Source organism: Cetorhinus maximus, chromosome 20 (assembly GCF_964194155.1).
Source record: "Cetorhinus maximus chromosome 20, sCetMax3.hap1.1, whole genome shotgun sequence".
Classification (NCBI taxonomy): domain Eukaryota; kingdom Metazoa; phylum Chordata; class Chondrichthyes; order Lamniformes; family Cetorhinidae; genus Cetorhinus; species Cetorhinus maximus.
In genome coordinates, this window is record NC_135898.1 from 50170618 (window position 1) to 50195299 (window position 24682).

A 24682-nucleotide genomic window follows, 5' to 3' on the forward strand; every position below is an offset into this window, starting at 1 on the left:
TGTTATGTTGTGACAGAATTTCATAATTTTGAGCATTTATTGTAAATTTCCTAAAATTGTTGCAAAAGCAGAAATTAAGGCAGTTATTGGGGTGATAATTCCAATTAATTATAGCTAGGCTGCAGTTTCTAAATACTTAAGTAGCCTTTAGGACAGTCGCTAATGGGCCAAAAAGCCTTGGCAAATTAGCAACACGCTACTAAATCAACAAGTGCAGAAATCTGAGACCGTAGTTCGAAAACCTCTGGCATAATGTTGTTCTCATGGCCTCTACTGAAGTTTGTAAGCATGTTTAGTTATACTGTTACAGTTTGTTATCACACACTTGACTGAATTGCTGACTTGTGTGTTTCAGCTGTAAAATGCTTTGGACAGACCCCATCTGCAGTACTGTGCACAGTTCTGGGCACTGCACCTCAGGAAGAATATATTGACACTAGTAGTGGCGGAAAGCCAATTCAACAGAATGCTGGGGGTTAAAGGGTAAATTTTAAGGACTAGTTATATAAACTTGGCTGTTTTTCTTTTGAGTATAGAGAATTGAGAGATCAACTAATTGAGGTGTTTAAAATTATAAAAGGCTTGAATAGAACCAATAAAGGCAATCTATTTCCTTTTGGGGTGGAACGCTAGAACAACAGGGCATAATCTTAAAATTTAAATCAGACCATTCAGGTGTGAAATTAGGAAGTACTTCATACAAAGGGTAGTATAGTAGTAGAAATCTTGAACACTCCTTCCAAATGCACCCTCTTCCTTCTCCCCCTGAAAAACGGCTGTGTCTGCTGGGTCAGTTGAAATTTTCAAGATTGAGATGGATAGATTTTTATTCGGTAAAGGTATCAAGGGGTATGGATCAAAGTCAATAAATGTGGTTGATGTAAAGTTCAGCCATGATATAATTGAATAACAGAACAGGTTTGAGGGGCTGAATAGCCTACTGTTGTACCTATGTTGTCCATATATTAATGCTCAAGAAAGAAAGAACTTGTATTTATATAGAATATAAAGCTAGAGAAAAGTTTTTCATAGCTAATACTGCACTGAAGCTGGATGTAATTAATCCTCTGGCGGCAGCTTGACTTTCATTTTGAAATCATTTAGAGATTGGGGTGGGTGAAATGATTTGAGCTGCTTTGTCTTTGTCTGTACTGGTTTCATCTGTGTGGTACAGGCTCTGTGGCAAGCATCCTCACTTCGAGGGACTGCTAGTTAGTGGGGTAGAGAGAGAGAGATATCTTACAACTAAACTGATGCATTTTTAAGTAAAGGCACAGCCACAGTTTGCTTTCAGTTTTATCACCTGGAGGTGAAGGAGTGATCGTTGGACTTTGCTTTCAAGTAAATATTCTGTGAAGGGTATTATTTCATAGAATATTCCAATAGGTATGGAAATCAACACTCATTGTAGTATATGAGCTTTGCAATCTATTCCGGCTTTGTTTTCATTTAAAATAAATTGACTATTTAAAGTAGTTTTGCAGTTATACTTTTGCAATAGTGCTCTCCCAAACATTTTGAAAATGTAGAGATTGTTCCTCTTGTACTTCTCTGAAAGATTTTTGGCATAAGTGAACCACGTGTGATCAATCACTATGGTGGATTAGGGCAGCACTATTAATGTCTTTTATAACTAAATTGGCCAACAGGCAATAGCTAGTATTTAAAGAAGTATTACATGGTCTACAACAAATATGCATTTAAGACACAAATATCCAACAGGAAAGGTGTATCAACTGTGGTTAATAAAATAAGTTAAAGATTGCATTAGATCAAATGAAGCAGCTTATGGGTTGCCAGAAAAAGTGGTAAGCCTGAGGATTGGGAGCAATTTAGAATCCAGGAAAGTTGGATAAGAAACTTGTAAAGAAAGGGAAAAGAGAATATGAATGCAAGCTAGTGAGAAACATAAAGGACTGTAAAAGCTTCTTTAGGTATGTGAAAAGGAAAAGATTAGCAAGAGCAAATGTGGGTCTATTACAGGCAGAGACAGGAGAATTTATAATTGGGAATAGGGAAATCGCAGCAAAACTAAACAGTTACGTTATGTCTGTCTTCACGGAGAAAGACATAAAAAATCTTCCAGAAATACTAGGGAATCAAGGGACTTGTGCAAACGAGGAACTGAAATAAATGAGTATTAATAAAGAGGTGTATTCAAAATTAATTGGATTGGAGGTTGATAAATCCCCAGGACCAGATGAGCTACACTCCAGAGTGTTGAAGGTGGCAGATATGGAGATAGTGGATGCGCATTGGTGGTTATCTTTCCAAATTCTGTAGATTATAGAAAGGTTCCTGCAGACTGGAAAGTAGCAAATGTAACTCCACTATTTAAGAGAGGGAGAGAGACAACAGGACTATAGACCTGTTAGTTTGACATCAGTAGTAGGGAAAATATTAGAATCTATTATAAAGGATGTGATAACTGGACACTTAGAAAATAATGATATGATTGGGCAGAGTCAACATGGATTTATGAAAAGGAAATTATTTTTGACAAACCTGTTAGAGTTTTTTGAGGATGTTACTTGTAGCATGGATAAAGGAGAACCAGTGGATGTGGTGCATTTTCGGAAGGCTTTTGATAAGGTCTCACACAGGAGGTTAGTAAACAAAATTAAAACACATGGGGTTGGGGTTAATGTACTTGTATACTTGTATGGATTGAGGATTGGTTAACAGACAGAAAAAGAGTAAAAATAAATGGGTCATTATCAGGATGGCAGGGTGTGACTAGTTGGGTACCACTAAGATCAGTGCTGGGGCCACAGCTGTTCACAATCTGTATAAATTATTTGGATGTGGGGATCAAGTGTAATATTTCCAAATTTGCTGATGACACAAAACCAGATGGAAATGTAAATTGTGAGGAGGATGCAAGGAGGCTTCAAGGGGATTTGGACAGGCTAAGTCAGTGGGCAAAAAGATGGCCGATGAAATATAATGTGAGTAAGTGTGAAGTTATCCACTTTCGTAGGAAAAGAACAGAAAGGCAGAGTATTTCTTAAATGGTAAGAGATTGGGAAATGTTGATGTCCAAAGGGACCTGGGTGTCCTTGTTCATGAGTCACTAAAAGCTAGCATGCAGACGTAGCAAGAAATTAGGAAGGCAAGTGCTATGTTGGCCTTCATCGCAAGGGGATTTGAGAACAGGAATAAAGATGTCTTGCTGCAATTGTATAGAGCCTTGGTGAGACCACACCTGAAGCATTGTGTACAGTTTTGGTCTCCTTGTCCAAGGAAGAATATACTTGCCATTGAGGGAGTGCAACAGATGTTCACCAGACTAACCCCTCTGATGGCAGGATTGTCTTATGAGGAGAGATTGAGGAAATTGGACCTGTATTCGCTAGGTTTCTAAGAATGAGAGATCTCATTGAAACTTACAAAATTCTTACAGGGTGTGACAGGGTAGATGTGGATAGGATGTTTCTCCTGGTTGATGACTAGAACCAGGAGAGACAGTCTCCGAATAAGGGGCCATCACTTAAGACTGAGATGAGGAAGAATTTCTTCAATTGGAAGGTGGCGAATCTTTGTAATTCTCTACCCCAGAGGGCTGTGGAAACTCAATCATTGAGCATATTCAAGATAGTGATCGATAGATTTCTGGATACTAATGACGTCAAGGGATATGGAGATAGTGGAGGGAAAAGTGAGGTAGCTGATCGGCCATGATCTGTTGAATGGCGGAGCAGGCTTGATGGGCCGATTGGTCTACTCCTCCTATGTTCCTAACAGGTGAAACAATGTGCCTCCTTTTTCAACGTTCTGATGTCAAAGAATTAAGTAGAATTTTCCCTAATGTAAGTCTTTTTATTTAACAGCTGCCTTTGCATTGTTTTGCAGATTGTAATCTAGAAGAATCAATTTGATTTTCAATTCATATTTTGTAGTGAAAAATATTTCCCAAGATAAATTTGAAAAAAATGTATCCCCCAGGTGCTACTACATCATTTTGCTTCAAATATGTTGAAGAAAATACCTGTATAAAGCTGCTTTTCCTAAAATTCCTCCCCATTAAACATACCAAAGACTGGAGCTGTTAATGAAAGTAAACCAAAAAATAATTACTTTGGGCAAATTAAGTTTTATCATATTTAACTACCACATAATACAATGCAGGTCAAATTTGTTACTCCCACTTCACCAAATACATCATAGGGACAGAATATCACCACTTCATAGGTCATATTAACACCTGAACAGAATGTTGTAACTCCATTTAAATGCACTTTTGGAAAATTAGCAAAAGATCTTTCAAGTATATGAGCAACTTCTTAGAAACGGAATTGTATTGAAAAATCACTTCCTGTTACAAGGACAAATTCATATAACTTGTATTTATTTATGTGTGTAATATATAAATGGTCCTAAAGAACCAAAACCGCTACGATAATACAAGCAATGTTTAAACTGCTAGCTCTGACTTACTGACCTATTCTTGCTCTGCTTTTAAATATAAATCAATTTCTGAAAATAGATTTATGGTTAATTATTTTAAAGATCCTCTCATATCTAAGTTTTTAAACTCCCCTATAAGGAAACTGTTAATATATTTCACAATGCATATTTTAAGGTAAATGTCACAGTCAAATAACATTTTAATGAAGCACAGCTTCAAAAGAATGATGTTACCAATAGAGTATTTCTGTTTAGTTAATGTCTTGGTAGAACATTAAACATATGACCCTGAAGTATTAGAAATCAATAAACTCATTTAAATTGGCATCCTGCCTAGTTAACTAGCTGCCAAATGTATGGAAGCCAGGTACCCTAAAAATACCAAATTCTGTACAATAGTGCAGGGATAGCATAATAATAATAATAATGGCTAATGAACCTCTTTGGGTCTCCAAATAAGTAAGATTGGTGTAGAAATAGGGGAAGGCAGTATATTTGCACCGGGGGTCTAGTCAAACCATGTACTTGATTTTTTTAAATATGGCATTGGGTGATGATGGAAAAAGCAAAGCAGTTCTGACAGAAGAACTATTTCAGTAAACTGTATATAAGGATATTCTTGACGTAGACTCAATCATGCTCATCTTGCTATTCTGTATACAAATTGAACTGACCTAGTATTGCTGTTTAGTCTTGATTTAGGTAATCTGTAAAATATTCTGTAATTTGGCTGTATTATTTTGAAAATAAATTTCAGTTTCGGCACTCTTAGGTTACATCTCTGAAGAGAGCATACTTCACTGTTACCACAACTTGCAAGATTTATTCAGTTTAGAATGATGCTGTACCCTCCAGCCTTTTAAATCAAATGTGTTGGAATGCACACTGCTTTCTTTCACTCCTACTTGAATGGGTTCTTAGTATTTCACACCAAGGTGTCCTTCAGGGTGCTGGGTCAGGCTACCAAAACAGCTTCTATGAAGGGATTAGAACCAATTAACATCTTTGTACACAAAAGCTGCTGGCAGCTGAACAGGCGGCCTTGTGACCTGCTCAGGAGCTGCATGTTAAACAGGGGGCTGTGTACTTGAGCTCAAGTAGGGAAGGGGTGGAGAGAGTTTTTATTTATAATTGAAATGGTGCTTCCTGATGGATTTTGGGGGGGGGAAAACCTTCCACCGAATTAAATTGTGCAAAGAGTCTCAACTCCATCTAATTTCAAAGCAATGCAAAATACTTCCTTTATATTAAACATGACATTAAAATGAACACCTTATACCAGCTAATCCAATTTCATAATCCACTTGGAAATTATATAAATTTTCAAATTATATTTTAAAAAATGTCCGATGCCTTGACAGCAAAATATTGAATTTGCAATATTGAGTTTCTTTCTGACTTTGTCTGAATCAAATGTTTTGTTCTGCAGCCAGTTGGATCATTTATTTTATTAAATAATGCAACACACTCCAAAAAAATTATATTTAGCTATCTGAGTTGTGTAGTTGAATTTATCAACTGCACCATTCAATGACCTGAAATTAAGTTTATTGCTATAAATGGTACCTCTTCCCTATTTGCTGCAATACCTGGTTAACTTATTTCTCCATTAGTCATTGTTCAGGTTTAATTGTACGTTGTTGAGTGGTAACACTGAAGTCTCTGCATTGGCAAATTGGTACTTTAAAAAAAAAATGTCCAAGGCAGACTGGGAAGAATGTTATAAAGATGAAAGATCCACTTGAGATGATTAACCTGAAGCTTTTTGAAAAATGATCTATTAATAGAATTAAATGTTCTCTGTTTAGGACTATTTACAGTAGATTTAGCAATATTACTCTCTCGGTAAGTAACTGAGTGGATTATCTGGTTCAGGAGTGTTCCTTAGTTTGAGTGTTATGCAACTTTTAAAAGGAAACTAGAAATACTTTAGCTGATTGCAACACTGTTATATGGTTTTCATGCTCGAGCAGTTTGCCTTGCTTCTCCCGATGTTTGCTTATTAGTGAATGAAATGCAGGTGTGTGGGAAACAGCAAGCGAACATTGACAGGTTTATTCTGTTGGCTGCAGCCTAATTAGTTGCATAGTGGATGCACCCCGCTAAGCTTTAGTGCACTGCAGTAGAGCTGGTCTGTTCTAATTTCCTTGCAGCTTTGATATCGGTGAAGAGATTGACGGATTACACAAAAAGCAAAGCGTGATAGAGGCCTATCGAAACAATGCAGTCCTTACTTCAGCCACCACAGATGTGAGAGAAGGCTGATCAGAAACAAATGTCAACCATAGTCAAATTGTCTCCTGTGTCTGCATGGTTAATATTTTCCCATGTAAAGGAAAAAAGGCAAGGTAATAGTCTGTGTCTCCCTGTATTGCTGCTTCACCTGAGAGAACTGCCCAAAGTTGCAGTTCAGTACTAATAAGGCAGTTTTGCACTTGGTAATGTATCAAAATCATGCTGCAAAAATTCCTTTTCCTGCAATTCGGTGCGACTCAGTTGACCACCCATACAACAGTAATGCCATTGTGCCTAGTCCATCAAATGGTGAATTATGCAGTTGCTTTAGGGTTTGACCAGCAATTGAAATATTCTATGGATCTTATTTTTCATTAAACTTCATTAAAAATGATCTCTGTAACCATGCTGATGGAGAAGGGAAATCCTTTAGTAAACAGGCAACAACAAACATTTCAAAAAAACTGGATATCTTGAGAAGTGGAATGTTGTGCTTTTGCCCTGCATTGAAGGACAGTGAAAATGTAAAAATTAAGTCCATACATTTACACCAACTGTATTTAGTTTTATTTGCAGTCTTAACACTGCAAAATTCATTAGATGAGTAATCTGTTTGTTTATTGTATTTTGCATTGAATTTGATGACTACATTTCTGAATAAAGCTCATTCTGTTGTGAATTTTATTTTTAATAGCCTACAGGACAGTGTCTGGTGTTAATGGGCCACTGGTGATCTTGGACCAAGTAAAGGTATTTATCACAGTAAAAACTTAATGTGGGTAATTCTGAATGCCAGTCATAAGTTTGAATCCGAACAAAATAATAACTAAAATGTTTTGCCAAGAAAGGTTGTGCTGATATCAGGATTTCAATAGAGTGCTTATAAAACAACTCCTAATTAGCACCTCTGTCCATTCAATCGGTCTTACTGCTGCTGAATCTAAATTTAGATACTTAAGCAAAATGTCCTTTATCATCTGAAGTTATACGGTTGCCAAGCAATAAAAATGCAAATAACTAATGAACATGTTTGAATCAGCATGCGTTCAAGTGTTATGTTTAGAGCAGGAAATGTGTGGGAATGAGGTGGAATAGGACTGGCAAGAACTAATAATGAGTGCTGGCATTTGCAAAAATCAGCAGCATTGTACAAACCTTAATGATTTTTTTATTCATTCATGGGATGTGGACATCACTGGAAAGACTAACATTTATTATCTTGATAAGGTGGTGAGCCACCATCTTAAATGTTGCAGTACGTGTGGTGTAGGTACAATTACAGTACTGTTAGTCTCCAAAGCATAACAATTCTCTGTGAAATTCTTTCTTGATCAAAATACTTATCAAGTTATTGTAATTGTTCAGCTACACAGTTTGTAGCACAGTAGCTTTTAGTAAATTCGTTCAAGCCCATGGAAATTGATTGGAACTTTCGAATGGTAATATTGGATTAAAATGGTATTTGGAATTATGTAATTTATCGTATTTGTATGAATTCTCAGCTAAAATATGTTTCTTTACTGTTAGTTTCCAAGGTATGCAGAGATTGTACATCTGACCCTTCCTGATGGATCCATCCGAAGTGGACAAGTTCTGGAAGTTAGTGGCAGTAAGGCTGTAGTCCAGGTGGGGTTTCTATTGAAATAGTATAGTGTTGGAATGAATGCTTAGTAAATGTATTGACTGAATCATCTAATTATCTCTAAAAGCTTTATTTTGAAGAATTTGTCAGGACTTTTTCTAAAATGTTTTGAGTGTCTCCATAATATAAAATAAAAGCAAAATGCTGTGGATGCTAGAAATCTGAAATTAAAACAGTGCTGGAAAAATTCAGCAGGTCTGGCAGCATCTGTGGAGAGAGAAAGAGTTGATGTTCTGAGTCTGTGTGACGCTTCAGAGTTCTGAAGAAGAGTCATACAGACTTGAAATGGTAACTCTGTTTCTGTCTTCACAAATGCTGCCAGACCCGCTTAGTTTTTCCAACTTTTTTTCTGTTTTTAATTCCATAATATAGAACTTTAGTTTTGAAGTCTCATCCTAACCCATCACAGTTGGAATGACCTATGTAAAGTATTACCTGTGATAATCCAATTTCACGTACTGTGTATTTTCTTCTAAATAAAATATGAAGTAGGAATAAGAAAAGGCAGTTCCACTCTTCCAGTTGGCTTTGACTTTTCCAAGTATATAGTAATGAATCTGTAAAACCTCAAAATTTCATGTTTGTTTTGGTAAGAAGCTCATGGCCTCGTTTCTTATAGAATATACTTCTACTTTGTTTTGGCAGCATTTGATACTGTCTTCTAAATGTCTAAATTTTTGAGTGGAGGGAGAAAAATTGCACTGTTGGATTAATTTCAGCTTTACACAATTTTATCTATATTTAGCATTTTTTTGTAACTTAAAATACAGTACTTATTTCAACTCTTCTTCATTGCTCATAAACTTTAACTTAAAATCTTTAACATTGCTTCCATGTCTTGTAGAAGGTATTGTTACCACCATCAATTTAATTTTGTTCCATAAATTATTTGTTTAAATTGTTTTCATCCAGCCTTTTCCCAAGACAGAGATTAATGCTGGCATGTGATCCCATAGATCTGACACCTTAAATGGGCAATGCACTGAGTCTGAATAATCAACGCATGTTGGCTGTTCAAGTGCAGTTAGAAGCCACAGAGCCAAGGGCAATACTTTGCTTGAATGCACAATTTTCTACATTCCAGTGGGCGTTCTGAACAATTTTTATCCCTAATCTGGGTTCTTGAGGTATAGTGTTATCATCACTGCTCTTGCTGAGACCAGCTCGCTCAAAGATGAAGGATTAAATCTCAAATCCTCTTTGTATGGCTTAGTTTTACAGTACATTCACTAAGTGACTGGGGACCACATCAGTGTAATCTGGCATCTGTATCCATTCCTTGGACTTGTGCTGTGGATTTGCCTGCATACACCATTATTTTGCATTGTTGAATACTGCTACACTGTGCAGCAGAAAGATAACCTCAAATTCAAATATCACAACTATACCTGTTCTGCAAGACTATCTCATCCATCTGATCCTAAGATACTGACTCAAACAGTTTGGTTCCTCAACCAGTAACCCTCCAATACCTTCTTGAAGCCTAGACAAACAAAAGGGTTGATAGTACAGAATGAGGCCATTCAATCCATTGTGCTTGGTCAATCCAAAACATATTTCACTGTCTGCTCTTTCTTCACATTGTTATACTGTATCTTAAAATTGTATCCAAATTTTCTTTAAAAGATACAAAAGTTTCTTCTGCCACAACTCTATAGAAAAGCATTCCAAGTTTCCAACAACCCTCTAAAGAAATTTCTTCAAACCAATCTTCTCTATTTGCAACAATTTTAAATTGTTGCCCTTCATCGTGGACTCTGACCAGAGGATCAGGCCTTTCTCAATTCATTCTTTCCCTTTTCCAGTCTTGCCTTGTAATTATAACTTTCTGGCATTGGCTTTAATTGTCTTTCTCTGATGGGGTACTGAAAATTACACACAGTACTCTAAATGTAGCCTAAGAATTTGAGCAGAATTTTCTCCATGTTCCTAAGGTGCTAAATGGTAATGCCCCTTACTATCATCCCATTCAAGATCAGCTAACTCTCCAAGATCAGGAATTGTATTTGAGAATTAACGGTAGCCTATAAAAGAATATTCCAGTGTTCTCCAGGCCCTCCCACCTTGCACCCTTCATAACTTGAACTGATCTAAAACTCTGCTGCACTTAATCTGTCTTGACCAAGTCCTGTTTATCTATCACCCCTCTGCTCACTGACCTATGATGGCTCCTGAACACTTCAATTTTAAAATTTAAATCCTTTTTAAATTCCTCCATAACCTTGTCACTCCTTGTCTGTGTAACCACCTCCAGCCCTACTACTCTCAGAAACCCCTGCACCCCTCCAATTCAGGCCTCTTGCGCATCCCCTATTTTCTTCTTCTCACTTTTGGTGGCCGTGTCTTCAGCAGCCTGGGCCCTAAACCCTGGAATTCCCTCCTTAAACCTCTTTATTTCTCTATCACTTTCTCCTTGAAGACCCTCCTTAAAACTTATCTCTTTGATCAAGCTTAGTCACCTGCAGTAATACCTCTGTGTCTGACATGATGCTAGATTATGTTTGATAGTGCTTGTGTGAAATGCCTTGGAATGTTTACTACCTTTTACAATGTAAATACAGGTTGTTATACTTTTTCAATTCCGTGGTAAAAAATACATACTGAACTTTGTTCAATTAATCAATGAAAGTGAACCTCCTTGATGTCTGTGACTTTTGACAGATGACCACATGATCATTCTCCACCATGCCACCTTCGTGGTCAACTTCTGTGGACTATTTACATCCCAATCTGTTCTATCATCGGTTACGTGTTTCCTGCAATGACAGTTGAGAGGCCTTCCATGTGCTCTATATAACTCTGATTCTATAACTTTAGTACTATTTCCACATAAGAGTATATCAAGTTTTATCCAACACCTTTTATTTCTCATACTTTAGGAACAGGAGTGGGCCATTGAGCCCCTTAAGCCTGTTCTGCCATTCATGGCTGATCTATATCCTGGGTTCATATCCCATAATACCCTTAGCAAGCACAAAGCTGTCGATCCCTGATTTAAATTTATTAGTTGAGTTAGCATCTACTCTTTATCTGTGGGAGGGAGTTCCACATTTCTACTACCCTTTCCATGAAATGTTTCCTAGTTCTCACCTGAATGGCTGGCTCTGATTCTGAGGTCATGTCCTTGGTCTTAGATTCCGACAGCACCAATCAATTCCCTTTCAATAAATCAGTCAATGTCCAATCAATCCTAAAAATCTCAACTAAATCACCGGTTAACCTTCAATAACATTTATTGCATGGGGGGCCACATTTCAATTTTTCTCTTACTCAGCGGATCGATGACCAAATTTCTGAAAGATAACGTTTGGCACAACACTAAACGAATTTCTGAAATGAGGCTGAAGTATGAAACAACCTGCTTTTTGTTTTGCTCAATATCAAAGCAATAATTGATAATGTAAAAAAATGAGAAATAAAGATGACTATTAGAGTGTGAGAGGATGTGTGTCTGACTCACTCGGAGTCTCATGGTGCGTGCTCACTCACTCAACCTCACCTGCTATGTGAGTAAATGTAGATAAATGGGAACCCTAAGAGTGGGAGTGAGCCCGTCTCTCGAACACACAGTCCTCTCCCTCTCTCTCACACTCCTCCCTCTCTCCCCCCCACTCTTTCTCTCCCTCCCCTCACCCACCCCCCTCTTTCTCTCCCTCCCCTCCCACCTCTCTCCCTCCCTCCCTACCCCCTCTTCCCTCCCTCCCTACCCCCTCTTCTCTCCCTCCCGCCCCCTCTCTCCCTCCCGCCCCCTCTCTCCCTCCGTCGCCCCCTCCCTCCCCCCTCCCACCCTCCCTCCCCCCTCCCACCCTCCCCCCTCTCTCCCACCCACCCCCCTCTCTCCCACCCACCCTCCCCCCTCTCTCCCTCCCTCCCTCACCCCCCTTCTCTCTCCCTCCCTCACCCCCCTTCTCTCTCCCTCCCTCACCCCCCTTCTCTCTCTCTCCCTCACCCCCCTTCTCTCTCTCTCCCTCACCCCCCTTCTCTCTCTCTCCCTCACCCCCCTTCTCTCTCCCTCCCTCACCCCCCTTCTCTCTCCCTCCCTCACCCCCCTTCTCTCTCCCTCCCTCACCCCCCTTCTCTCTCCCTCCCTCACCCCCCTTCTCTCTCCCTCCCTCACCCCCCTTCTCTCTCCCTCCCTCACCCCCCTTCTCTCTCCCTCCCTCACCCCCCTTCTCTCTCCCTCCCTCACCCCCCTTCTCTCTCCCTCCCTCACCCCCCTTCTCTCTCCCTCCCTCACCCCCCTTCTCTCTCCCTCCCTCACCCCCCTTCTCTCTCCCTCCCTCACCCCCCTTCTCTCTCCCTCCCTCACCCCCCTTCTCTCTCCCTCCCTCACCCCCCTTCTCTCTCCCTCCCTCACCCCCCTTCTCTCTCCCTCCCTCACCCCCCTTCTCTCTCCCTCCCTCACCCCCCTTCTCTCTCCCTCCCTCACCCCCCTTCTCTCTCCCTCCCTCACCCCCCTTCTCTCTCCCTCCCTTACCCTGCTCTGCCCGCCTCTACTTTTATCCACGCTGATATGGGTCCATATTCGCATGCTCTGGGCCCCAGGCCAGAAGACTAGTTTATGCATTCTTTCCTCATGCCCTATGCCTTGGTGCCCTGGTAACATTTTGGTGAAGAGTGCACAAGAATTTCATGCATTTTAAGTGTGCTTTCATGTCTTTTTCATTGTGTACAGGTGTTTGAGGGGACATCAGGTATTGATGCAAAGAAAACAGCCTGCGAATTTACAGGTGACATACTTCGCACACCTGTGTCCGAGGATATGCTTGGTAAGTAGACTCTGTTCTCCATAGGAAGCTTACCTGCAGCAATCTTCCTTCATATAACCACAGAACAAATGATTTATGTTATAACATTATCATTGAATGCGTAGGGCATTCCTCTTGTGCATCTCAAATGTTAATGCATTGTTTTTTGATAAATAATAGGCTGCATGTCAACTCTGGTTATTGTCACCCTGTTTTTCTCGTTTAGTTTTGTAGTGTATCTTAATGTTGTAAAGTATCTGCGTTCCATTTTTTAATAGCTTGAAAGCTGCATTTGAATCCACATTTATATGCAGTATTTTTCAAATCTATTTTTAAATTGTCCAATTAATTGGAATTAGAATCTTCTGGATCTTCAAAATGGTACAGTACTTTGTATCATTTGAATAAGATTCGATTTCGTTTTTGACTGAAACTAAATCTCATTTGTTTGGTTTTGAACCCTGTTTCTTGCTCCCTGTTTTAAGAATTAGTGAGGACAATTGCACTTGAAGGAACTTCAAAGTGGGAAAGCTAATTACACGAGGGACTGTTTCCACCTATTTAGTTCCATTTGAGTTTGAATAAAATACCACCGAGTGAATTCTAGAAGTGTCTTTTTCAAAAAGGAAATGGGACAGCATCACAAATGAACATTTTTGATTATGCACAAAAGATAAGATCATTAAAATGGATCAATTTTTAATTTATGTAATTGACTGCTCTTTAGTGGGCTCTAGTTTTTGTTTAATATGTTTCCGGTGATCAAGATGGTGACAAAGACACAAACGTAAGATTTAAAAAGAAATCATTTCTTTAGAGGGTATTGCAATATGCTGTTCCCTGTTACAATCTATTGTTGTAACAGCATCCATCTCTGATTTTTGAAGAAAAAGTGATATTTTGAAGGGATTGGGAATGATTAAGAGAGTGGGATTGAACTAGGTGGCTCATGTAGAGCAAAGCAGAAATAAAGACTGGATGGGCTAAATGCTCTGTTTTTACGCTGCTGCATTTTATGATTTCAGTTCCCTCTTGAATAATTGGAAGTCTGTAGCCCCACTTTTAAAGTAAAATCATAGGTAAAAGTGAAAGCTTTTTGTTATTATGTCTATTTTTCTGTTTGTGAAGTATAGGTTATGATGTCAATGAACAACAAAACTGCAAAGAGGCTGAAGAGGCGCAGTTGCATTTACTTTTTCAAGACGTACTAGTGATCCTTTTAGAACAAACTATCCAGCTTAATATATATCTGAAAATTCCAGAATTGATTGGATTAAACTTTCCTTTATTTTTGCATTAAGGAGCCTTGAACAGAAGAATAAGTTGAAATCTGATATTGTTAATGTTTGAGAGTATCTTAAACTGAATTCAAAAACTTGAGTGCATTCACACTAACTTTAGTATTAACGTGAAGCCATTTTACTTTCCACCAATAGTGCAGCTGTACTGTGAACGTTGGTTGAATCTGAAATTTGGATCCCACTTGACACCAGTATGGAGGCATGTTGACTTGAGCATTGATATTCGATTTACACTTCATAAGACTGTAGTTTGAATTGCCTAACTACTAAAAATATGAGTTTCAAAATTTTAATTTTTCTATTGATGATTAATAATAACACTGCTCCTTTACAGGTAGAGTGTTCAATGGATCAGGGAAACCCATTGACAAGGGGCCAACAGTGTTGGCTGAAGATTTTCTAGATATCATGGGTAAGCTGATGGTCATAAAAACTGAGATAATTGTACTACTGAAAATTCACCAATTTAATATTCTCAGCTTTATGGAAGAAAATGTGGCCTGGCTTGAAGTAGTGCTTTAGTGCGGCAATCTCTGTTTAAAGTCTTGGATTCTACACATACAAACGCTACTCTGGATTGGCAAGAGGCAATGAATGGAGTTGTGTTTCCTGGGGAGAATAACATGCACTGTAGCAGAAAGTTATAAATACTTTTTGATCAGAGGTATTTTCTGGTCACTTTTTAAAGAAAATTATACCGCAAAGAAAATCAAACAACATGCAGAATAAAATTTCTTCTTTTATGCTTGTGTTCTCAAATTTATAAATCTTCAAGGATAATCTTAAGGGGTTTCTTACTTCTGAATTTTTAATCTTGAAGTCACACCCCAGCAATTCTATCAGCTGTCAGTTAAAAGTTCCCTAATTCCAATTAGCTGATAATTCAATTCTTTAAGCACTACAGCCCCATTTTGTTGTATTATTTTGATTGCTTAATTCAAATTATTGGCTAATTCTAATTTGTAGTGTAACTATTATTATCAAGAGTAGACAAGTTTGGACTCATTTAGCTTTTTTGAAATATTAGTGACATCAGTGGTGAATAACTGATGGCAGGACGTGTGATCAACATTTTCTTGCAACCAAATACATTGGAGGTAGAAATGCATCATTTGAGGAACTTAGTTGTTCAGGCATAATGTAGTATTAGTTTGTGAAGTGCATTTTAAGTGCAGTTGCTGCAGTACTGAAATTAACAAAAATATTTTCAAATTAGATTGTTTTGCTGGTAATGACCAGGAGTGGTTGCTGGTTTCCAGTTTTTGTTCTGATCGATTTGAATGAATTGATCACCTTATCTGGAAAGACTGGGGATCATTTAAGCTTAATACTTATTCAGGGTTTTACTTGAGTTTGGAAACAGCTTATTGGCTGTTCTGCATTTCCTGTGGCTGAATGTTTCCTGCTATGTTTATGACTTCAACTGGACAGAGTTTGGTCAAGGTGCAGTGTGTCCAGAGAACTATATAGTTTTTGTATGAAATCCTTTGACTCGTTCTCTACTGACATAATATAGTTGAGCATTCTGTTTATTTTGCTACTTCACAGTGACTGAATACATGAAGTGCTGAGCCTACTAATACCTCTTAGTCTCTTTATTTAAACTTCATTCTTGGCTAGTTTTACACTGTTCATGGAGTATGTTGCTCATTTATTCTTCCTTTTAGGAGTTTAACACAGTTATCCATATTAAATTCCATCTGCCCACTTAAATAATTTATTTAATTGCTTTGTAGGTCCTTGGCTGTCTCACCAGGCAATGCCTCAGCTTGCATTCATTTTCCAAATACAAAGTTCCAGCATTCTACCCTGATTTCTATCATTCCGTTATCAAGCACTCTTTGTTTTGCGTTTTTTAAATTTTTTTTAATCCATATCTTATTGTCTTAAGTTTATGCAACAGCTGCCTGTGTTGAAACTGTCAAAGACTTGGGTGGGATTGCACTTGCCTGCTTCCATTCTTATTTATCCAGTCACAACCAGAAAATCACCTGCAGTGGTTTCTCTTCCCACTCCCTCACTATTACCTTTGTAGTCTCCCAAGAATCCCTTTCTCACCTCCATACTGCCCCTTGGTGACATCTGAAAATGTCAGTTTCCACATGTACACTGACAACATCCAGCACTACCTCACCACCACCTTTCTCAACCTCTCCACTGTCTTTAAATTGTAAGATTGCTCCATCTGGCTAAGACGGTACCAGACCGTTTGCAACCTTGGCGTTGCATTTGCCCCCAAGCTGAGCTTCTGACCATATATTTGCATCATCACTAAGACCACTAATGTCTACCTCCATAGCACTACCTGACTCAGGCCTGTCTCAGCTCATCTTCTGCTGAAGCCCTCATCCACGCCTTTGTTACCTCTAGACTTGGACTATTCTAACATTTTACTGACTAGCGTCATCTTTCACCCTCCTTATTCTTGAGCTCAAGCAAAACTCTGCAGCCTGTGCCCTAATTTGCACAAAGACCCATTCACCATCACCCCTGTGCTCGCTGATCTACATTGGCTCCTAACACAGCAATGCTGCATTTTTTTGAAATCTCATTCTTGTTTTTATATTCGTCAATGTCCTCACCCCTCCTTACCTCTTTAACCCCTTCCAGCCTCACAACCCTCCAAGGCAGCTGCGCTCGTCTGGCCTCTTGCAAAGCACCTATTTTAATTGCTCCATTGTTGGTGGCCAAGTTTTCAACTGCATAACCCACAAACTCTTGATTCCTCACTCTAAATTTCTCTGCCTGTCTCTCCTAACACTTCTAAGAACCTTCCTCTTTGACCAAGCTTTTGGCCATCTGCCCTAATACCTCCTTATGTAGCTGGGTGTCAAATTATGTATGATGTTTTTGTGAAACATCTTGTGATGTTAAAGGTGCTACATAAATGAAAGTTGGTTCATGGTGGAATAATGGTACACTTGATATCATTCCTAATTTTTATAAAGATAGTTTATGGTTGAATTATATTTTAGGTCAGCCTATAAATCCACAGTGTCGTATATACCCAGAAGAAATGATCCAAACTGGAATCTCGGCAATAGATGGTATGAACAGTATTGCTCGAGGACAGAAGATTCCTATATTTTCTGCGGCAGGTTTGCCACATAATGAGGTTCGTAAAAAATCTTCAATGGACCATTACTATTTTATAGATAAAAGGAAAAAACTGCGGATGCTGGAAATCCAAAACAAAAACAAAAATAAAAATACCTGGAAAAACTCAGCAGGTCTGACAGCATCTGCGGAGAGGAGTACAGTTAACATTTCAAGTCCGTATGACTCTTCAACAGAACTAAGGAAAAATAGAAGAGAGGTGAAATATAAGCTGGTTTAAGGGGGGAGGGTGGGACAAGTAGAGCTGGATAGAGGGCCAGTGATGGGTGGAGATTGCCAAAAGATGTCATAGACAAAAGGACAAAGAGGTGTTGATGGTGGTGATATTAGCTAAGAAATGTGCTAATAGGTGACATTAAGGGTAGAAAGCAGGACGAGCAAGGTACAGATAGCCCTAGTTGGGGGTGGGGTGGGGGGAAGGGATTGAAATAGACTAAAAGGTAGAGATAAAACAATGGATGGAAATACATTTAAAAATAATGGAAATAGGTGGGAAAAGAAAAATCTAATAAATTATTGGAAAAAAGGGGGATCGGATAGGGGGTGGGGATAGAGGAGAGAGTTCATGATCTAAAGTTGTTGAACTCAGTATTCAGTCCGGAAGGCTGTAAAGTGCCTAGTCGAAGATGAGGTGCTGTTCCTTCACTGGAACGTTGAGCTTCACTGGAACATTGCAGCAGGCCAAGGACGGACGTGTGGGCATGAGAGCAGGGTGGAGTGTTGAAATGGCAAGCGACAGGGAGGTCTGGGTCATGCTTGTGGACAGACTGAAGGTGTTCCACAAAGCGGTCACCCAGCCTATTTTATAGATTGTAGGCTTGGTTAGCACTGAATATTTTATTGAAATGAGGTTGCTTAACTAATTGCTGATGTTTTAATATTTTCTGCTGTTATTTCTGACTTTTTAAAATGCCAATAACTTTAGTACAAAATTAATACATTTTCAGTAGTTGACAAGTTTGCCCAATATGAAACTAAGTCTTTCTCTGGTGGTAGCTGATCTCAACCAGAATAGTATTGCAATGCTATAGTTGGCCTTAGGGGTTTGCTTTAGGGAGGACTAAAGGTTCAACCAGGGTTCCCATAGACCAGTGACACATTTAGGTAGGTGCAGGACAAGCTCAGGCAAAGCTTTGATGATCGTCCTTCACTCCCGTGGCTAAATCCTGCTAACAATCTCCTAGGCTGAGTGGTCACCTGAACAGTGTAGTTGAGGGCAACTAGTGACTCTAGAAATGTACCCATTGTGAATTCATAACTGAGGAAAGGAAAAATGGTACTAATAAATTATTTAAACTACACTTGCCTGAAAACATTTGCCCAAGAAAGTGATAGGGTATTAAAGGTTGGATAAAAGCAAAATACTGCCAATGCTTGAAATCTGAAATAAAAACAGAAAATGCTGGAGAAACTCAGGTCTGGCAGCATCTGAGTGGGGAAACAGAGTTAATGTTTTGAGTCCGTATGACTTCTTCAGAGCTTGGTTACTAAGGGCAGCACGTCGTTGAAGATCCAAGTGGTTCTCTGAGGTAATGGTGCAGGAGAAGGAAGAGAACCTTTTGCTGGATATGTTGTAGCTACAAACAGTTAGATAAGAGTGAAACTAAACAAGGCCATTTCTGCCGACCTGGACAATGGAAGAGTGGGCATTGGAGGAGGATGTCCAGTATGAAATCTTAACTAATTTCATTTGAGTCTGATTTGTGATCTGCTTATTAAGTTTTTAATAATAATTGCAGCCAATGGGCCTAGTGTAAACACTTGTACAAAATAATCTGAACTTTTGAAAGGTTCCCAGTACAAGAGAATAAATTGAAGTCCATGATTTTTTTTGAATATTTTCCTACCTCTAATAGTAGGAGACATTCTTCACCTGTTTTGAAAGAAAATGCATTGTTGCATTATGTTAACGGTTGGCAAATTGCTGAAAAAGAGACATGATGTTGAAACTTTTTGAGTTGCACTCATCAGGACCAATGCAAGAATGTCAAATTTCAAAGGGAACAACTTTTTATACTGCATTAGAAAAAGTGTGCTGATTTGGTTGGCAAGCCAGCTCTGGTTGAGACATTGCCATGGTGACTGCACCAGGGAGCTATTGACCCCGTGCTTTTGTTTATTCAAAAAAGGTGCAATGCCTGGACGTATCCCTTCAGGACAAGTCCTGCATATGAATATATGTAGCTTCTAGCAAGCGTAAGTGAGCTACTTGTGAGCCCAACTGATCTTAAATTGGTTGTTAATGTAATTCTTAGTACACTCAGGATTATTCAGCAAATGCTTATAGCAAACATGCCATTTACGTATCAGAAATATGCAAGGGATAGGAGATTAGGGGTCATTCCATCGAAAACGCGTTTCTCATGGAAATTGACAAAAAATGTTAGCAAGAGCTGAACCTAAAGGGGAACCCATGGCAACGCTATCTATTTGGGCATATATAGTGCATCCTTTTTCTCATGCAGTATACATTGTTGTTCCCTTTGAAATTTGGCATTCTTGCATCTGTCTTAATCAGTGCAAGACGAAAAGCTTCAATAGCATGTCTCTTTTTGTTTCAGCAATACAAAAGTTCTATGCTACCAAATGACTAGTAGGCAAATTGTTTTTTTTTTTGGCCACTATAAAACAAACCACCTACTGCTCAGATAAGTTTAGAAAAAGCTACTGTTTTTGTTTGTTAATGCAGTTTCAACTTTTTTGTGTTGGCTTTGGTTAAGACTAAGTTGTTAGTAAATTCTGAAACCTACGCTCGAACAGGATTTTGTCCTGCCTAAAGCAGCTAATGGGTGTGTGTCTTTAAGATAGAGAAGGTTTCACAGAAGATGGTTTCATTCAATTTGAAGTACAAAACTGAAGGAGGGAAACAGCTAGAAACGTTCTCATTTACTAAAAGTAAAAAAAAATGGTATTGGGGGCCCTGGACTCATGAAGAACACTGCATCTAGTACATAAATCTCCTAATATGTCTAAATTGCTTTCCAGATTGCTGCCCAGATCTGCCGTCAAGCAGGCCTAGTTCAAAAGTCTAAAGATGTCATGGACTACAGTGGAGAGAATTTTGCCATTGTGTTTGCTGCTATGGGTGTAAGTCAATTAAAGAGGACTATAGCTGTGTAGACCTTGTTAATTGGTCTACCAATTAATTGTGTTGCCATTAATGATGATAGAGTTACAGTGGCAGTACAGTTCCCCAGGTTGCAGCTGTTGGTGGTCCACATTTGCCTGTGCATTGAAGATCAGTAGATTACCATGTGAGATTTGGTTTACATTATTTGAATCCTGCCACACTAACCAGAATAGATGGAAAAAGCAGTAATTAATATGCAATGCTGTGGCAAAATGAGACTATATTGATCTGATGGTGGAAACCTGTCAATCTTCAAAGAGTAACATTCTGTTATATCGTTATATATACAAATTTGTGAAATAACAAAAAAAATGGCAAGTTACTCAATTACTCTGTTATTTTTAATATTTCTGACAAGGTCAGAATTTCAACATTTTTCACCTCCATTGTAAATACTGTAAAATGTAAGGCCATAGAGCTAAATCATATGCATTTTGGTAATGCTGTAGTAAATGAGAAATTCTACTAAACTTTGTTTAAAGTTTTAGTTTATAAACTATCACTATCCGCCACAGCAACATGGGACCTTGATTATACATAAAGAACAGACAGTCCTGACACAAGACTGGATTTAAAATTAATATAGATGAAGACTGAGGCTAGCCAAATTTCATTATGAAGCTTACTTTTGATAATCAGATTTACTAATCCAACTTCCACATCAACAGTAACAACTTGTATTTATATTAAATGCATATAAAAACCACAAGTAGACCAGTCAACTCCACTGGCATGTTCCGCCATTTAGTTAAATCATGACTGATCTATACCTCAACTCCATTTATCTGCTTTTAATTGATATCCTTACTGGCTAAAATGTTGTCAGTGGCTTAATTAGATCACTCTTAAGCATCAAAATTCAAGGGCATGCAAGCATGATTTGTGATACCTATACTCCTAATTTAACCTTTTAAGCCCTGTTATCATCCTGTTAAATCTGAGCTGTACATCTTCCAAGGCCAATGTATCATTCCTCTGGTGTACCTCAGATAGAATCTTCTCAATGCTTGTACAACTAAACCATAACTTTCTCCCCATTGTATTCCAGACCCCTCGACATAAAGGCTAACATTAATAAAAAAGAAAATCTTAAATTTTACAGCATCTTTCATGACACCTCATGGTGTCTCGAAGTACTTTACAACAAATGCCAAAACTTTTGAAATGCAGCCACTGTTGTGATGCAGGAAACATGGCAGTCATTTGGTGCATAGCAAGCACCAACAAAGAGCAATGACCATTCCTGGACAAAATATACAGCTGTAGCATCTGGGAAATGTTTTTGATATTCTACCATATGTTTTCTAATCAGGGCACCTTTGCCAGGATATTGCTAACACTGATGGTTACAAATGCCTTAATTGATTTGGGTGCTCACTATGGTTGTTAGATGAGTTTAACCCATCTGACATAATACATTTGAACTGAGCGCCATTTTCTAGCACAGTGGTGCTCATCCTTTATCCAATGTGAAGACATTTTAGATCTGCATTCAAAAGTACAAAGATTTAGTCATAAGATTGTAAAACACACTTTGGAGGAACACTTAAAATATAGCAGTCATGTTTTGAGCACTCGGGATACTTAGGATTAGAAAAAGATGTGAGCTTGAATTGTTAATAACTAACTTTGAGAAGTAGGAGTCAATGGCTGTTGCTGTAAACCTGATGAGTGAGTTGCTTCTACTTTTTGAACTTTATCTCAAAGAGCAGAATGTGTTGCTTGTTTTGGTGGTTGAGACCAGTGTAAGCATTGGATCTTGGCTAGGTATGATGTGCAGCCGACTTCCAGAATCCTACTCAATTTGGCCTGATTTGAAGAAAAACCACAGTTCGTCAGACTCCTTTACACTGCCAAATTGGGCATTCCTGCTCTTGAAAAATAATTTGGATTTCATGGTTATTTCGGAAGTTTGAGGGCTATCTCAAGGATTTTCTTAAACAGGTTTTTTTTTGATTACAGCTGACGAATAGGAAACTAATGATACACAAACCTTAGAATAAAGCTTTCTCCACATTTAAGAAAAATTGAGCAAATCTTCCAGTCAGCATCAATGCCGCTGCCCAGTGTGATTTTCCTGACCCAATGCTACTGCCCATTCCCCCAGGATCTTCCAATCCTGGCTGACACAAATGAGCAGCCTAATGTCTCCTGTCTAACTCCAGGGAGCGGATTAGAGTTGGGGGTAGGAGAGAACACACTTTTTATGGCAGTAGATGTCATATTCTGCTAAGTATTTAAAGGTTTAAAGGTTCAGTCTTTTAACGAGTGGGTGGGTTGTAAATGGGCAGTTGGGGGTTGGGGGGTAGGTAAACTAGTCAGGCCGGGGGTAGTCAGGTGGTTCGGATGGGGTAATTTGGAGGGGAGGGGGTTGGTTGTGGAGTTACCCTGCTGTTAGACCAGGTTTTAAACTGTCTAACATTTCCTGGGTAACTGTCAAGGCAAGTCACACAGGTCTAGCTCAAGTCTCCGCCTTAAGCTCAGGGTTGGAGACTTTCATGCAGGGTCCCGGGCAGCAGGATGTCAGTCCATTGGAAGTTTAAACTTCCTGGGTAATTCCCACATATATCCGTGCATCAGGACTTCTGCAGGTTCCTGATGCGGAACTCTGTTGTATTTTCAGTCTCCCACGATCTGGAGACTGGAAGATTTGGGCCCAGCGTTTACCCTGCTTTAATAAATATAAAAATTTTAATGAACCTAGCACCATCCATGAGTAAGAAATGGTTAAATGTGCCATCTGTGTTGTCTAGAGCACCTGCCTAGAACCAGAATTGTTTGGCTTATTCTTTAGAACTAAATTCAACGACTGATATGAAATTCTTACCTTAGAAAACTGCCATGCTTACAGCTTTTTGACTTTGGTTGCAGCTGTCAGATCTTTTGTGCTATAAGAAATACGTGGTCCTATTTCCACACCCAAACTTTCTGCTTAAATCGATATATGATTTAAAATCACACTTTTATTTGAAAAGTATTGGGTATGGTGAGGAGGAACACACCTAATTATGAAACACTGCATTATTTTTCTGGATTTAAAGAAAATTTTACATGTTTAAGGATGGAAGGATACTGCACAACCTGAAACAGCAAAAGTCTCTTGTGATCAGGGTACAGGTACGAATGAGATGTTTTATGATACAGCCGATGATAAAGGCTGAGTTGTTCAAATCCCAGAGGGAAACTTGAAACAACTGTCATAACCCGTTTTTGCAATTTGTATGTTTTGAGATGCAGGCTTTGAATTCAGTAGTAATAAGACCACTGAGTCTCGAGGCTTTTTATAAAACTAAATTAAACATTTATTAATACAAGAAAGATTGTAAGCACATATATATGTCTACAAAATTACTACTATAATAACTATGAAAATACTCTAATCTGACTCTTACTCCGTTAAGGCAACAGTAAAACTCTCAGATTTAAACAGACCTCTGGCAAAGCACACTCTGGACAATCGAATTCAAAATTAGTTTCTCTCGGCTCTGGGTCTTTTCAGACAGCGGCTTGAGGCTTACAGGCTGGAGCTTTAGATCTTAGAATCCCTCCTCCTTTGTACATATTTTCCTTTTTGAATGCAAATTCTCATTGTATCACTAGGTCTTCTGAACTTTAGAACAACGCCCATCCAGGACCCTCCACCCCTTCCCGTCCCGCTGATCCCATCCCGTCTCCTAATCCCAGCCCTTGCTGTGTATTCACCATATCCTCTGACCTTCCTCTCTCTGAAGCTGAACGTTCAGTACTCAGCAAAGGACTCAGTTTCACACCCTTACGCCCTCACCTCAATGAATTCCGGGCTCGGCATGATTCTGAACCCTTCTTCCGCCGCCTTTGTCTCCGTGCTCACTTCTTTGGGCAGGAATCCTCCCCCCATTCAACAGATCCTTTCACCCGCCTCCAGTATTCTTCCTCCACCTGGACCCCTCCCTCTGGTCTTTTACTTGCCCTTGATCTTTTCATTGAGAACGTCGATATGACATCGGCCGTCTCAATTTCTCTGCTCCTGTCAACCACTCTAACCTGTCTCCTCCTGAACTTGTCGCACTCTGTCATTTCTGCCAACTCCAGCATAATGCCACCACCAAACACATCTTCCCTT

At 39.0% G+C, this 24682-nt stretch overlaps 1 protein-coding gene across 1 annotated transcript in view; it reads left to right on the forward strand.

Moving 5' to 3' along the window:
* atp6v1ba (ATPase, H+ transporting, lysosomal, V1 subunit B, member a) overlaps positions 1 to 24682 on the forward strand; it is a 64553-nt gene that overhangs the window by 16066 nt on the left and 23805 nt on the right. Inside the window, exons 2-7 of the mRNA XM_078564659.1 lie at positions 7337 to 7392; positions 8170 to 8268; positions 12960 to 13053; positions 14668 to 14745; positions 17309 to 17448; positions 20436 to 20537. Of these exons, the coding sequence (XP_078420785.1) occupies positions 7337 to 7392; positions 8170 to 8268; positions 12960 to 13053; positions 14668 to 14745; positions 17309 to 17448; positions 20436 to 20537 (569 nt within the window). The remainder of the gene's footprint in view (positions 1 to 7336; positions 7393 to 8169; positions 8269 to 12959; positions 13054 to 14667; positions 14746 to 17308; positions 17449 to 20435; positions 20538 to 24682) is intronic.